Source organism: Crinia signifera, chromosome 11, assembly GCF_055691185.1.
Source record: "Crinia signifera chromosome 11, ASM5569118v1, whole genome shotgun sequence".
NCBI classification, from domain to species: domain Eukaryota; kingdom Metazoa; phylum Chordata; class Amphibia; order Anura; family Myobatrachidae; genus Crinia; species Crinia signifera.
Window position 1 is genome coordinate 125624269 of NC_139227.1, and position 17923 is coordinate 125642191.

Sequence of the window (17923 nt, forward strand, 5' to 3'; positions counted from 1 at the left end):
TTCGTTTTGATTCCCACACTTGACAATGATGTACATAAGTTCGTCATCGATGTATGCAGTCTTTACCCTGCAATCCCGCATGAATTGAGGTTGCAGGCGATGAAGCGCTTTTTGACCGATAATTTGTCTGATGACAATGGTACCATCGATTTTTTTGCTGAAATTGCTTGAGTTAATTCTTACCAGAAATGTTTTCATTTACAACAATACATTTTATTTACAGGTCACAGGGTGTGCAATGGGGGCGGCGGTAGCCCCCTCATATGCAAATGTATTTATGTTTTATTTTGAACATGATTTTTTCTTTTCCAATGTTTCAATTTCTGGTAGAATTTTACATATTTTAGATACATCGATGATATTATGTTGTTTTGGAAAGGGGACCCTAACGATTTACATAATTACATTACTACTCATAATAATGGCGATGTACCGATTGAATTTACATTCAAGTCCTGTCAAAGTGAATTTTTTTGGATGTGGAAATTGTTCTTACTGAAGGTGTCATCTCAACATCTCTCTACACGAAGCCAACGGACAGAAACAATCTTTTACATTGTACCAGCTGCCATCCGCGAGCAGCTATACGCAGTCTACCCTACTCACAATTTGTGAGAATTAGGAGGATAGTTTCTGATCCGATGGTTGTTGTGGAACAGATGGATGCGATGTTAACTAAGTTCCTTGAGCGCGGCTATCCTCTGCAAGAGTTAATTCTAGCTAAAGAGAGAGCTTTGAGTCTTAATAGAACTGATTTGCTGTCACATAAAACTAAAGATGACCCATCAATTAAAACTATGCCATGGGTCACTACTTATACATCCATGAGTCCAGTGGTGAAAAATGCTGCGAAGGCTAGATGGCCGTTGGTGCAAACAGATAAAGAGTTAGGGTTACAGTCCACTATTCTACGTCCCTGTTACAAAAGATCAAAAAATTGACGTAATGTCTTAGTAAACATGTACACATGTGTTACATGTAGTTTCCTGTTACCTGGAGCCAAATTTATCCTTCCCAGTACAGGTAAATCATTTAACATCCGCTTTACTTTAACATGTTCAACGAGGTATACTGTGTATCAGATCATTTGCCCTAGTTATATCGAGAAGACAGAGTGTCCCTTTAAGACGAGGATGATCGTGCACCGTAGCGCCATAAGCAAAGCATTAAAAACGGGAGTTAGCAATCAACCTGTAGCGAGACATTTTGTAACAGCCCAACACAGCCTCTCTACAATTCGTTACAGAAAGATCGACCACATCCCTGAGTCTATCAGGGGTGGTAACCGTGGGCTACAGCTACTATGCTGTGAAGCCCGCTGGATATTGAGGCTGGGCACTGTATCTCCCTATGGGCTCAATGAGCATTCAGGTCTGTCGGTCTTAATAAATTGATTAATTAATGCATTGTAAATAATGTTTCTGTATCACAATGTATGTTTTCTAACCAATATTTCTGCTTTTGAGTGCTTGTTTTTAACTATGATAATACTGTTATTATCTCCATTGCATGTATTCTATCTGTTGTCATGTTACTATGGTGATGGTGACGGGAGCTACTCAGATGGCCGGCTGGTCAGCAAGTGACGTCACTTGATTGTGTCTCGGGCAGTGAGCATGCTCACGCTGAGACTGACGTATTCACAGGTGGGCTATTTAATGTCTGTGTTTTGCCATTGTTTGTTATGCCTGACGAAAATACCGTGGGGGTATTAAAACGTTGCAATAAAGCCGTTTAAGCTGTTTAAGAATTCCTGGAGTGCCGTGTTTCTATCCTGTATATCTATCTTCTACTCAGGCACCCGGGTTACATACAGCTACACATACTTAACTGCTGATCTATGTGGGCTGCCTGCTAAATATGTTTTGTAATTATTAATTATTTCATGTTTAGATCAGTCTAACTGGGATCTACAGTGCAATGTTGGAGCTAGACCCCAGTAAGTCTATGGCAGTGTGACATACTCTATTATATATCCCCAGGCAACCACATCCATGGCTGGAGCAGCTCCTACAAGAGACGCTGGCGGACAGCTGGCAGTCACTGCAGCCCGGGGTCTTCTTCTCCTCCTACCTCTTAGGTCTGACCTCCAGCACCCGCCTATCCTTCCGGGCTCACCCTCGGCCCCCACAGCTCCCCTCCCCCCCTGCCTGCCCAGCTTCTCCTTCCTGGGTGAGTGGGAAGTCCGAGTTCCCGGAAGCACAGCCTTTTCACTCATCACCCAGCTCGCACGCGCCGCAGGGTGTGCTCAGTCCCGTGTACACCACCTCCCTGAACAGAGTGGCAGTCACTGCAGCTCGGCACCGCTTCAGCTCGGTGCCTCTCTGCACTGCAGGAGCTGCTGAGTGGCTAGCGCTGGCGCTGGGCATACTTCTCCACTTTTCACTGTTTCATAAATAGACCCCATAGGGTCAGATAATATAATGACAGTACTAAGTACTTTTTCTCACTGTACATTATTTACCTCTAAAGGGCCTGCGCGTTTGTCCGCTTAGCCGGCCGTTAGGGAGCAGTATTTCTTTGAGGTGTGCTCTGAGTGTTCATTGATTCATGTGAGGGACCTCAAAGCCAATCGCAGCCAGGGTCAGGCTCAGCTGACCTCGAGATCCAGCAAACCATTGGGTATATAATGGGATGCCTGAGATTCAGGGAAGGAAAAATATATAGGGGCATGGACATAGAATAGTATGAATTTCTATTATACTGCACAGTAGTGTTTGTTCATCACATTACCCCTTATGCACGTTACACCACAGTAGAGCCCCTTATACACATTACACTAGAACCTCTATTCACAATATACAGGTTGAGTATCTCTTATCCGAAATGCTTTTTTTTTCATACTTACCTGGTCCTCTGGTGGTGCCCCAAAGGTCCCCTGACGTCCTCGGTGTCCCCCGGCATCCACGGCGGCCCTCAGGATCCTCTTCAGCAGCATCTGTGGTCCCAGGGGTGCATCGCGCGAGTGCGCAGGCACGCTGGTGACGACACTGGCATGCCTGTACATTTGCATAATGCACCCCTGGGTCCGGAGATGCCGCTGAAGAGGATTCCAGAGGCCACTGTGGACATCGGGGTACGAGGTAAGTATGAAAAAAAGAGGCTGAGAGGAAAAACCCCCCACCACTGAAATATTCAGGTAAACTATGGTTTTCGGAATATTTCGGTTTTTGGAATACAGGGATATGGGAGGCCTGATCTATACCACAATACATCTGCTTATACATTTTACACCTCAATACAGCCGATTATACACATTAGGCTAGTTGGAGCCCATTATACACATTACACCACACTAGAGACCCTTATACACATTACTCAAGAGCAGGGCCGCTGAGAGGGGGGGGGGGGTGTTAATAATTAACTGGGCCTGGGCTTGCTGGAGGGGCCTGGTGGGGTCCCTGCTCTGACCCCCTCTTCCCCTCCTGGACAGCAGCAGCAGCACACACCTACAGCATGTGCTGTGCTGACAGACACTAGTCTCAGCATGAGCTCTCAGTGACAGCATGAGAGCTCATGCTGAGCCTGCTGTCAGCTTAGAACATTCTGTAGGTGTGTGCTGCTGCTGAGGGGGCGACAATAACACTCCCCCTTGACTTTAGAGTGTTTTTTCATCCCCCCACTAAACATTTGGGGGCATGGCCTAATCAGGGAGGCAGCCATGCTCTCACAATTAGGCCCGGCATACCTCTCGGCGGCCCTGCTCAAGAGTAGAGACCCATATACACATTACACCACAGTAAAACCCCTTATACATATTACAGCAGAGTGGAACCACTGTGGAAGTAGCTGTATTTAACTATTTACTTGTCCATGTCAAATAAACTAAAAACAAACATACTGTATATTTATGCTTAGAAATATAAGCACATGCACAAACATAATTAATCACAAACAGTGCAATGGATGGGGTATACCGTGAAGATAGAGGTGGTGAATGGATGGTACAGTGTGCATATGTTGGGGTTGGCAAAGGGAAAAAAGGCAGAGATGAAAAGCAGCTGGAAGAAAAAGAGGAGGTAGCGTTAAGGTGTTGACACACATACATGTGAATATATCTCCCAGATACTGTGGTGTAAATTTAGTAATGTGGGAGGTTTTAGAAGTGTGAGATGTTGCCCAGCTAGAATGCTGTGCACAATGATGTTGCACCCTTACCAGAAATCTGGGAAGGTAGGAGGGAGCAGCTGAGCAGCAGCATACAGTCATTATGGTGAAAGATGGCACCCTCAGATTTCAATAACACTGCCTTGTTGGCTTTCCTTTAGAACCACTAATACTGCTAGATTTATTACAGTCCACGGTGGCTCCAGAGGAAGGTCTGCAGCACAGCCCAAATTCAAATAGGGGAGCCACACCCACTGCCAGTGAGTCAGTTTGGAATGGCAGTTGGTGGGGATTGCTTATTAGTATTTTAGACTGTGATGCAGCCCCTCCTCCAAAACCACCACTGATTACAGGTTATGCTGCTCCATTAACGAAACAAATTGAAAAAAAAAATGGTGGGGAGGGGCACTGGCCTGCATGGGCTCCCCTGGATCATTAGTGTCCCTAACCCTCCCCTCCCACAGCATAACCCTCCCCCTCAACAGCCTAACCCTTATTTTAACCGTCTGGACCTCATTGTCTGTCCTCTGACCCCGACTGCCGGAATTTAGACAGCACCCTTAATATTCTAGTCTTCACATGCTTCTGTTACTAATCTATGGAACTAGTTCTAAGAATTAAAAATGATACCAAATAAAGATTCCCATACTGTGTACTTTGTAGTTCTATCGGAATAAAGCCCTGATTTTTTTTCTATATTTAGATTAAGCATATTTCTCAACACAAATGGCATGATTCAGTGCCACTATTTAGAGATAAGCATTTAAAAAAAAAATATTTTGTTACCTGTTGCTTTAAATAATAGATATTTTCCATTTTTTGGTGCTCATTGTCCAGTAATAATTGTATAGTATGTAAAGCATAAGCAGTAGCAGAGACGGCTAAAAACACTTTTGGGAAAAATCCACTATAATTAAAATTACGAAGTCCTGTAATCAGCTTTCCGGAGCATTTATGAGGGCGTATGCCATTTAGGGAACTATAAAGCTGGCATTCTGCATGGTTTCTTGAGCAGCAATGATAGTATATAATATAAATATGTTCCAGCAATTTATCCCTGGGGTAATTTTCAGGCTTAATTTTGTTAAATAAACTTTCCATTTCCGGTATACGCGTTGATACATCATCAAGAACCAAACAACAGTTAAACATTTGGGAAAAATGATCTATGAGAAACTTGTGACTTGCCCAATTAGGATTCAGGACGAGTGTCCTGTGGATGAGAACGTTGTACAGTTCCGACAGACATTTCATGAATATCTGAGAAAATGTCCCACAAAAAACTATCACATTGGCGGTTGATTTTCTAATTATTTCTATAGTTGTTTTACTTCTACATCCTTTATTGTAGTTTAGATCAAAATTCATTTCTATGGTGAAATCAACACAGATGCCTTTTTTAAGTAAGTAATCTGTCAGCAGTGCGACCTCCGAGACTCCGCTGTCATCATTGGAGGCTAATATTCCAATCCACGTCCACCTGAAATATGCTAGCATTTTAGAAATTACTGAATAAATTGTGTGGTCACTTTGAACCATTTTAAAGAAAGTTGGATACAAGCGTTTCACACCTAGAGCTGAGTCAGTTGCACCATAACTGATCTAAAAGGAAAAAAAATAAATACTACTTATAATAAGGTATCGTATTAAACTATACATTTGGACTAAGTAAACATTGAAAAGATCCACTTGGGTTCTTGTGATGATTGATGATGTTGGGACACATTCTGTTGTAACGGGACCACCTCTGCAGTGGGTATAGACACTATGTGGTTAGGAGGTCAGGAAGACATGACACCAAGGGGTCCATTTATCAACCCTTGATAAAATCCTACTGTTATTAAACTCATTGCGTTTTATAAATGGTGCTCCAACCAATTAGCTGTCATTTTTCAAACACATGACAGTTACAAGCTGTTTGGCTGGAGAACCACTTGTCATACTCAACAAGTTTAATCAATCATTGATACATGAGCCCTTACTTGTCCATACTTTCCATTCTTTGAAGAGCAGATTTGGGTTCTCGAGAGTATGGACTCATATTGCTGGGTCATCTCATAATTTTTCCTAAGGAGGCCAATGATGTTGGGTTCTATACAGTTCTTGTACAGTGTCCTCCTAAGAACCTTTTGATGGGTAGACCATTCTGCCTTTCCATACACTGTCCAAGCTCACAGATGTAAGACCCCTGCTTTCTCCACCATATAAAGCCCCCAGCCCACACTGGATGTGCTTGTTAGAGAGTGGCATGCAGGGAGAGTTGGCGGTGGTAGTGTTTGCCTGCAGTTTTGTCTGCCTTTCCGCCCCCCCCCCCTATCCTTCAAGTCCATTCTCCCCACCCCCCCCTTAGGCGACTTATGCTGCCAATCAGCTCTTGGGAAATTATGAATAGAGCACTGTGGGTTGCTATATTCCTGATATACTTTGCACAAAATTTACGGATAGAACAATTGTTCATATATATTTTTTTATGTTTGAAAAAGATCTTTTTTTTTTTAAAGGGGAAGGAAGAGAGTGGATCTGATAGAGTGGTACTTATGTATTATCTGGGCTCCCATGTTAAATGCACCCCATTTTTTCATACCCCTACTATCCAACTACGCATGGAGTTGATTTTATATAGTCTGGCAAGCGCAGCGAGCCACCGTGCCCGAAGCGTGGCGAGCGCAGCGAGCCCCGCTAGGGGACGCGGTCTCATAAGAAAAATGGGAGCCCAGATATTACATAAGTACCAATAGAGTTTATCTTACTCAACATTATATTACTTATACCATAGCATAATTCTTGTCAGTACAGAGTATTATAAAGACCCATATGTACTAGCATTATATATACTTATCTTGTGTACAGGAAGCTGAATGGGTTAAAAGATATATTCCTTCTGAGTTTCAGCTTCTGTAGATAATTCAAGGTTACTAATGACACCCATATGGGGAAATACACTCTTCTATGTCATTGGAGATAGCATAGTAAAGTTACGTCAAACCAGTTATAGACTTTGTAACTCCACACTAGGGGAGTGTAGAATGTGAATATGTATGTATTTGGTAATATCCCCTCCCATAAGGGGGAGGAATTATTTGTGTTTCATGGTATAAGTATATGACCAACGAGCTAAGGAGGTTGTGTGAATAAACCTGTTTGAAAGAGACCCTGTCGGACAGTCATTTCCAAGGCTCTGAGATAACTGCGTGCTCTAGAGAAAGTTCACATTCCGGAAGCTATCAGTGGGGGCTCGTCCGGGATGACAGAAGCTGGAAGGAACGCGTACATTTATGTCTGCTATTTACAGAGGGATCTGAGGTGAGTGGAATCTCTTTTAAAAATATATATATATAAATATATATGTATATATTTTACTCTCTCAGAATCCCTGTTTTAAAAGGCAGAACATAAATATACACTTGCGTTTTTCTTGCAAACCTCATATAAAAAACCCATATATAGAGCATTTGGATATCACACAGCTTTGGATATGACTGCATAATTTGTGTTTTTTTTTTTTGAATGGTGTTATACTTGTTTGTCAGAATTTGCATGCACATGTTTCATGTTGTATGAATTGGCCATCTTAACGAGGCTTGTAAGTGGAGCGATCTAAGTCTGGTATTACTTCTGGTTAACGCCGGACAAAGTGCTCTAAAAGCGTTTTTGTGGTTTGTCTGTTTGTCTTGTAAACACAAATATAAGTTATGAGGTGTGAATAAAGTTCAAGAGGCTAGTAAGACTTTCCTTGAAATATGCTGTAATAGGCTGGACCTGCCTTATGACAATGATTGCCCCTGGGAGTAATCTTGAACCAATTAGGATACAGCCCTTATAAAACTAAAAGTGTTTACGTACATGTTGGGGTGTGAGTGACTGATCGTCTGTCTAATTGTCATTTAAACAGCAACAAGTGTAAGGTGCATATAACAGAATTGCTTGCAGTAATACATTTTAAATTGATAAGTGGAAGAATTTATCCTGATAAGCTCAGATTAGACTTTAAGAGTTGGGTGTTATATTGAAGCAAGAATCCTTCAGCATTTAATTGGAGAACATTACCCAAATTGTTTTCTCTGAACTGACACACACACACACACACACACACACATACACACACACACACACAAGTGACATTTTGTGGGCTTTGCTAAAGTAACCAAACAAACCCACACTTCAGCAATAGTTATAAGCAGTGTAAAGGAAGTACTTAAACAGAAAGAAAACACAAGTATTTTTGCATTAAGGATACAACACGCACTGTTTTTCATTTTTAAAGTATTCGGAATAGGGTGTCTGCCCAGGTTATAAAAGTGGTATCATATTATTGTCCTGATAAGTGGTTATGATTTCTTTTGGCTTAAATTGAAAACAGGGAACTGAAGGCCGCATTTATATATTAAACCTCAACCAATAACTGCACAGTTTTTCTCATTTGCGCAACATTAAACACTGCTTCCCGCAAGTGGATAAAGGCCACACCCACAGGAGGTAATTGACCTATGGGAGGGAACAGTGCTAAGGGTATGGAGCAATCTCCACTGCAGGTTGTGGCATTACGAGAAGGAAGAAAATCGATCAAGTCAATCGGTTTAATGTTATGAAGGGCTAATTTTCCTAAGACAGGGACATTAGATCCTGACGCTTAGAGGCGATTCCAAGTGACAAACGCACATTGGTTACAGAAACATAATCTTATTGATACAGTTAATATATGGCTTACAGTTTCACAAGAAATAGAAGATGAAAAGAAACAATAACAGGAGTTGTCATTTGAAAGTCCACCACCATATCACTTACCAAGACCTAATGCACCACCACAAGTAGATAATCAGGTAGATAATGCACCACTTGTACACCAACTGCCACAGGTAATTGAACAACCCGAGGCAGTTGGGGGACAGAACATAGAACAATTAGACGTGCTCACAGCAGGGGGCACCACAACCACAATCACAACAGCAGGTAGAAGTACTACTGGTATACCCAGGTCAGGCATGGGGACTGAAGAACTGTACCCAACCTCAGAATTACAATCCCTTAAAATTGGAAATTATTATCCACAAAGGAAGTGTCCAATATGTGTGTTTTGTATACCAGAGGGAGACACAAAATGTCCTAATTGTGGGAATTGGGTAGGGTCAGAGGTTTTACCATGTGACCCAGAAGTAAGATCTGTAATAAGACTAAAAGATTACAATCAAAGTCCACCCAGAAAAGGGTTATCTGAGGCTAGGACACGCAAGCAAACAGAATTCTATGGCAATCCAGTTCCTAGTGACAGGCCTGGACAGTACCCAGTCCAAATATATAGTCTTCCACGCAGTAGTGTGTCAGCATCACAATCAGATCCTTCTATGTACCCCGTTAGAGTTACTTATCACCCTCAAATGATCACAGATGCAGCAGGCCAGCAGGTACAGCAATTAGTTGAGAGACAGAACTATATCCCATGGTTTGCATCTGATCAAATGAAAGTTGTAAATGATTTACCTGATATAAGAAAGAACTCATTAGAGTATGATAAAAAAATCAGACAGGCTATTATCATACACAGACCATGTTCGGTAGATTTAGAACAGGTTGTAAGAGCAACCGCAGGTACAGGGGAATGGAATATAATACAGACCTTGCCAAATGTTGCCATTGATCTCCTCCACCCCGGGTTACCAGCCATAGTGCATATACCACAAAATAAATACACAACAGAGAGTGGGGTGCAGTTGGGAGACAGGGTAACTCACAGATGTCATAAATTGGCAGCTCAGGCACCAGCACAGCCAGACATACATACAACAAAAGCAAATGTCAGTAAAAGAGTATCATGATAAAGTCGTTACTAGACAAGAGAATGAAGGTTACCCACTTGACAATCCAGCCAATGAAAGACTGTTTAAAACTAAGTTTTTGTATGGGCTTCGTCCTGAATTGAGAGCCCAATTGCTTATTATACGACCTGAAGTTAACTTTATGGATATAAGTGCAATCTTACAGATTCTGGAAGGCCTGGAAGATACGGAGAGAGAGAGAGAAAGGAGAAGAAGAGCAATAAAACACCAATTGTTCAGGTTAATGTTGTTCAACCCTGGAACAAAAAAGACCCTACTAGCGGTCCAAAGATGGCAGGTACCAAACCATCAATGGTAAGACCGGTACAACGTGATTCTGAAGGGAATGATATGTCAAGGAGATGTTATTGGTGTAAATCTTTGGGGCATTTTAAACAAAGTTGTCACAAATATCAAAGATGGCTGCAAGACAAGAATCTGACAGATGGCTTGCCTTACAAAAAACAGGCATGACAGTTTCCGTCTCCAAAAGGTGTAGCAGCATTCCACTTTGAAGAAAAATTGAACTCTCCAAAAGGTACTGTCTCTCTCACACTTCCCACAGGACACAAACTTGAATGTCTAATGGATACAGGTGCTAGTCTCACTGGGCCTTATTCGAGTTCACTCTTTCAGATAAAATCCTTCTTAGATGGACAAAACCATGTGCACTGCAGGTGGGCAGATGTAAAATGTGCAGAGAAAATTAGATTTGGGTGAGTTATTTTGTTTCTGTGCAGGGTAAATGGCTGCTTTATTTTTACACTGCAATATAGATCTCACTTTGAAGTAAAACCCCACCCAAATCTAATTCTTCTCTGCACAAGTTACATCTGCCTCACCTGCAGTGCACATGGTTTTGACCATCTAAGAATAAATTTGTCAGAAAGAGTGAACCAAAATAAGGCCCACTGTACTGAGAGAAGAAGAAGTTCCAAGTGAGCTACTGTCCAGAAACACCATACAAGGTACAGGGTTGGGTGGACAGCCGCTCCCACTTAGGAAAAGTAAGCCAACCTCTTTACTTGTCAATGATGAATGCACACCAATACCTATTGAATTTCTTACTTCATCTACATGTCCAGTAAACTTGTTGGGAGCTGACATTCTGCAACTAATGCAAGCATCAATTGAATATAAAGAGACTGGCATCAAATACAAATCCAATATATCCAAAGACTCACTACCTCAAATAGAGGCAGCTGTGTATGTGTTTCTCTCCCAGTCATCTATTACAGATTCTGCTGAAGTTATCCTCCGAGATTGGATCACATCCCAAGTACCGGACAAGCTGTGGTCTAAGGGGAAGATGGACACTGGCAAGCTGAACGTACAACCTGTCCAACTGCAACTAAAGCCAGGAGCAGTGCCAGTATCTGTAAAGCAATATCCACTGAATCCTGATCAAAGAGCCGCCATCACCAAGCAACTACAAGCTTATCTACAGTCCGGCATCCTTGTTCAATGTAGATCCCCATGGTCGACGCCTTGTTTCCTGTGAAAAAAGAGGAATGTCACCGGTTCCGAAGAGACCCAATACAGAATGGTTCATGACCTTAGGGAGGTCAACAAGAGACTGTTAAGTAATTGTGCCATTGGGGCAGATGTATTAACCAGCATTAAGTGCAAAAATGCACTTAACGCTGGTTAACTGGGGGGGATTACGTCTGACCCTAATGTATCACTAGCGCACCTAACGTGCGCTAGTGACAGCCCGCCGAGTTACGCTCGGCGGGGCTGTCCCTGCAATCCCCCCCAGGGATTAACGGCCGGGGCGATGTATTAACAGCCTTGAAGGCGTTAATTCGCCCCGGCCGCTTCGCCAGCTCAGGGCTAGCGTTGTCCTATCCCCCACTATGGGGACAACGCTAGCCCTGCGTCTGGCTTGGGCTGCGCTGGAGATCTCGCGGTTTTTGCGAGATCTCGCGCATGCCCAGTAAGCCGGGCAGGGGGGGCGACGGCGACTGCGCATGTGCGGGGCGGCGAGGGAGCCGATAAGGAGAGCCGTTAACGCTGGGCATAACGGCTCTCCTTATCGGCTTGGGGGATGTTAGTACATCTCCCCATAACGTGTGCCCGCTTCTCCTCGTTATGCAGGAGAAGCGGGACGTTATGTCAGAAGCGCAAAGTGGGGGGGTTAGTACATCTGCTCCATTGTGCCTAATCCACACACCTTGCTGAATCAGATCCCACCATCAGGGGCCTGGTTTACGGTGATCGATCTGGCGAATGCATATTTTTCTGTGCCTATCACTAAAGACTCTCAAGAACTGTTAGCTTTTACACATGATGGCAAACAATACTGCTGGACACGATTACCCCAGGGGGCTGCTAATAGTCCCAGTGACTACTCTGAAGCCATGTCACTGGTTCTCCAGGCTTGGAGACCCTGTTTCTCAGAAGAAACTCAGCTTATCCAGTATGTCGATGACCTCTTGTTAACTACTACAACTCAAGACAAATGCCAACAGGAAACAGTGTCTCTACTCAAGTTCCTGGAAGAACAAGACTGCAGAGCGTCAAAAGAAAAACTACAGCTCTGTAAGCAAAAAGTAATCTTTCTTGGACATTGTATCTCTCAAGGCATCAAACACCTGACAGAAGACAGAAAGCAGCTAATACTGCAAACCAAAGTACCAAAGACTGTGAAACAAGTCAGGTCATTCCTGGGCCTGGTGGGCTATTGCAGAGACTGGATACCTCTTGCATCAGTTTACATGCAAACATTATACAATGCCATCAAAACAGAGGGTCCACATCCAACAGATGAAGACATGGCTCAAGCAATTCAGCAACTAAAGTTGGCCATTGCTTCTTCACCTGCCCTAGGCCTGCCAGACTATTCTAAACTTTTCACCTTATATTGTCATGAGGAAAGAGGACATGCTTTGGGAGTGTTAACACAGATCCACGGAGCAAAACAAAGACCTCTTGCTTACTATTCCAGCAGGCTTGACAATATCATCCAAGGATCACCTACATGTATTAAAGCTGTTGCAGCGGCTGCTGTATTGAAGGACAAGTGCACAGACATTGTTCTTTTTTTTGTAATCATAAATTTTTATTTGGTAACAATTCTTATTCATTGACAAACATTTTTGGATACATAGGTTGTAAGAGTACAGTAGACGTTTGGTATTACTTCGTACACAATAATAAGATTAATTCTTCACTTATACAGGTTTTGTTAACAAGGCTTTATCTCTGTAGTGAGTTCCGCGGAGAGATCCTGTACTCCAACTTGTGAAGAGCCATTCGATTGTGATCCAAGATCATATGTATACCAAAGCAATTTTTTCATTTAATATTTTGAACAATAATAAACGTTTATTAACACGACACATCAACGTTGGTTTTCTGTTTGATGTGGATCATATTGTGTGAGTCTCATTGATTGTATAGATACACACTTTGCATAGCTAAGTCTTGTTTATCTCACATATGCTTTCTGTGTCTAAGATATTTTAGAGACAACATTTAAGAATTATGGTTGAACTTAGTTAGGGGTTTTAGGTTGTAGGGTGAGAGAGGGGGGAAGTTATGGGAAGAAATTCGAGAGCTGATTCCTAGAAGGAAGGAGGGGGTGGGGGGGGGTAGATAGGAGAGGTGTGGTAAAGAGGGATTTAGAAGAAAAGAAGGGGAGGGGTGGTACAGAGATAGGGAAAGTTGCGCCGGGTCTCCGGGGGTCTCACAGGACCTGTGTCGAGGAGTCTTTTAGTCCGAGAGTCTTCCGCTACGTCCGGGTCTGAGAGCGTTTTGTACCGGCCCCAAATGGGTGTTTGGATCAGTCATGAGTGTGCACGTTATCAGGGTAAGCATATGCGTAGCTGGCGTGTTGTGTCTGGGGAGAGTGATTTAATATAGTTTTCCCACAAGTTGAGGAACTTTATGTGTCTATGTTGGTTGCTCGTGTGTGTCCCCAGCCATGTCAGCTTAAAGAACAAAAAAAGTTTTTCTTCAAAAAATTTTAAGGAGGGTGGGAGGGAGGACAGCCATAGTTGCAAGATAGATTTTCTAGCCACGCCAGCGATCATTGAGAGGATTCTTTTTTCTTCTGGGCTATTATGTATGTAAGATTTTGTAACCCCCAGGATCGCCCATTCTGGAGAACTGGTGAACCTTATTTTCAGTGTATGATTAATAAAGTCTGTGATTTTTGTCCAGAAGTCTTGTATATTAGGGCATTCCCAGAAGCAGTGTGTTAAATTTGCACGTGGATGGGTACATTTAAGGCAAGAAGGTGAGGAGGTGATGCCTATCTGAGCGGCTCTTGATGGAGAAATATAGCTGCGATAGCATATTTTATATGTCATCTCTTTATAGGAAATATTTGGCATATTCTGTAGAGATTGTTGTAATGATTCTAATATGTCTGGGTAGGTTAAATGTGGAAAGATTTCGATCCATTTATGAATTCCTGTGGAGAAGTTTCGTGAAAAGATGGGCGTCCGAATGATGGAGTAGAAGAGAGATATTAGTTTGGGTGTATTTGTAGGTAGTGAAAGGCATGCATCTAGTGGGTTGGAGCAGTCTTTGTTGGTTAGGTCCCTAAGGACTGCCTGTGTGTAGTGTTGTGCTTGGTGTAATGCTAGTGAATGTGAGCTAGTGAATGTATATTTGCTCGCAATTTGGGATATGGTGAGGGGTTTGAGTGTTTCAGTGTTGGTGATTTGCTTGATAGAGGTCAGCCCTAGTTTTGCCCATATATTAAACGGGGGACCCGATTTCCCCTCTTGAAACGCTGGATTTCGTAGGAATGGGAGGTGTATGGATTTTTTGGAGTTCAAACTCCAGGATTTGCGTATTTTAAACCATACTGTTCTGGTGGACATCAGAATGGGGTTATCTTGTATTGAAGGGGGGATGTTTCTTTTGTCCATATGTAAGAAGGCTATGAGGTGTATATTCGGTAGTAATTGCTGTTCTAGTGTGGAGTTTGCATAGCTATTTGTGGAATTTAGCCAGTCTTTTATATATCTGCATATTGCCGCTTGGTTGTAAAGTGCTAAGTGTGGAAAGTTTATGCCCCCCTCCTTCTTGCTTTTTTGGAGGATTTTCAGGCTCATCTTGGGTTTTTTGCCTGACCATATGAATCTACGAAAGGCGTTATTGATTTGTGATTCATCTTTACTGGATAGTATAATCGGAAGGAGTTGGAGGGGATAGAGTAGTTTCGGGAACGATATCATTTTTATGAGGTGGGCACGCCCCAGAAAAGATAATTGTAGGTCTTGCCAGTGACGCAGTTCGGAAGTGACTTTTTCTATTATTGTCGTTATATTCAGTTTGTAAAGTAGGGTCAGGTTTTTGGGGAGTTGAATTCCCAGGTAGGGGATACTAGTTGTGGCCCATGTTAGATTGAGTGATCTTGCCCAAACGGGACAGGTCTGGTTGGAAAGGGATAGGGCCGTAGATTTTTGTACGTTTATGGAGAATCCTGAGATGGTGCCGAATTGTTCTATTTTTGATATTACAGCCTGTAGACTGGTCTCGGGATTTCCGAAAAATAGCAATAGATCATCTGCAAACGCCAGGGTTTTGAGTGAGTTATTACCAATGTTTATTCCCTGGAAATTGGACATGCCATCCAGAAGGCGTAGCAGGGGATCTAAAGAAAGGTTAAAAAGGAGGGGTGATAGGGGGCATCCTTGACGGGTTCCCCTATGCAAGGTGACTGGATCTCCGATTAAGTCGTTGACTATTAGTTTTGTGGTTGGGTTGGTGTAAAAGAGCCGTATAATATTGACGAATCTCGTGCCAAAATGCCTATATTCTAGTACTCCATACAAGTGTTCCCAAGTTATCTTGTCAAACGCCTTTTCTGCGTCAAGGCTTAATAAGATGTTATGTTTCTGGTTGTTGGCCTTAGCAGACGCTATGGCTGCTATCGCGGATCTTACTCCTTGAACGGAGTGTCTGCCTTGTGTGAAGCCTAGTTGGTGGTGTGTGAGTATGGTTGGCATTATATTTTGCAGTCGGGTTGCCATGATCTTTGCCAGGAGCTTGAAGTCCTGGTTTAGCAGGGTTATGGGGCGGTAGGAGTCTACTTTTTCTGTGTCTTTGTTTGGTTTGGGGAGTAGAATGGTATGAGCCTCATTGAATTCTGGGTAATTTGGGTGTTCTTTCTGGAGAAGCTGGAATAACTCCAAAAGGGTAGGCATTATATCGGTTTTTAGGATTTTGTAGTATTTTCCACTAAACCCATCGGGTCCTGGAGACTTGTTTAGTTTTAGAATTTTTATTGCTGAGCTTAGTTCCTCTGCCGATATGTCAGCTTCCAGGAGTTTTATCTGCTCTTCCGATAGCCTTGGGAGTCCAGCCTCCTCATAGAGAAGAGATGCCGGGGATGAGGGGGGGAGAGGTGGGGAGTATAAGTTTGAGAAGAACGTGTGGAACTGTTTGGCAATGTCTGTATGTGAAGTAGCATAGCCTGATTGAGTTTTTAGGCGTGTTACATACCTTTTCCTATGTTGTTGTCGGACCATATATGCCAATAATTTACCTGATTTACCTCCCCAATTAAAATATTTTTGTTTACTATAGTCTACTTTCAGTTGGGCTTCGTGATTTAAATAAGATTCCATGAGGGTCTTGTGACGGGTATACTCTGTTTTGTTATCCTCTGTCGGTCCGTCCACATAAGCTCGGTATGCTTGGTTTAGATTTGTGGAGAGATTTAGGAGTTTATTTCTCCTTTCCTTTCTTCTGCGGGATATGTAGGCAATAATATGCCCTCTCATAACCGCCTTTGAGGCAGACCAAAAGAGGATAGGATTTGTTTTATGACATTCATTATTTGCAGAGTACTCCCTCCACTTTGATTCTAGGAATTTGCGGAAGTCATCTTGTTTATAGAGGTAAGAGGGGAATTTCCATGTAAAGTTAGAGTTTACAGGAGTTTGAAAGTTTATATTAAGATGAATAGGGGCATGGTCTGAGATTAATATTTGTTCAATTTTTGCTTCTGTGATTCTTGGTTGGATGGCGTCTCTAATGAGTATATGATCTATTCTCGTGAAAAGTTGGTGTACATGGGAGAAGTATGTGTATTCTTTATCATTGTGATGCAGTGTTCTCCAAGGATCGATGAGATTATGTGTGGACATTAGTATAGTTAGCCCATCTCGTTTCCTAGCGGTGCGTTGTGGGAGTGGTGGGGTTCTATCTAGTGAAGAATCGTAGGTAAGGTTATAGTCGCCCCCTACTATGAGGTTTTGGGTGTTTTTTGTCAGCAATAAGTTGGATATTTTGGTGTAAAAGGATAAGTTTGGGGAGTTGGGAGCATATATATTCATTATTGTAAATATTTCTCCGTGGACTTTTATGGATAGTAATATGTAGCGTCCGTCAGGGTCAATGTCTGTGTTTAGTATCTCGTACTGCAGGCGTTTATGGATGATGTTGCCATATTAATCGGCTTGCGGATAAATTAAATATCATCTTGATACTACCATGTAATGTAGTTATAAATGGAATGGGTATATAAGTTAAATGTTTACAGAATGGAACAATATTTGTATTTATGTAGTTTGTGCTGGAAGGCAAAATTGTGGGCCAATGTATATTAGACAGGCTGTATTGTATTGTAGACAGGAGACACTTGCAAGTAATCAGAAGAATCCCCATGTAACAATTCAATCTGATTGATCTCTCTCTCTCAACACAATCTAGGTTTCCTGTAGCCCCAAGGGAAACAAAATGTCAAGGACACGCTCGTTAGTAAATAGAGGTGTTGCTTCCCCAGTCATATACACCATTGTTAACTAAGTTAAGCTAAAACATTTGATGTACGCCACTTCCCAGGATATAAATTGAATAGAACAAAACCCACCTGATATGCGAACAGATGTGTAGGCATGAGAGTCGATTAACCCCAGACAAACCGGTAGTATACATCTAACAAATGCAAGCAAACCATTGTCCAGTTATATTACAGGACAAGATACAACTGTTTATAGTCACACCCTAGAGGTGGAATAAACCAGGCGCAATTCAAAGAGAAC

The 17923-nt window shown here is 42.4% G+C and overlaps 1 protein-coding gene across 1 annotated transcript in view; it reads right to left on the minus strand.

The window, feature by feature from the left end:
• The window catches only part of LOC146045121 (vomeronasal type-2 receptor 26-like), a 48564-nt gene that overhangs the window by 11000 nt on the left and 19641 nt on the right, over positions 1 to 17923 (minus strand). Inside the window, exon 2 of the mRNA XM_083163797.1 lies at positions 4894 to 5709. Within this exon, the coding sequence (XP_083019923.1) occupies positions 4894 to 5709 (816 nt within the window). The remainder of the gene's footprint in view (positions 1 to 4893; positions 5710 to 17923) is intronic.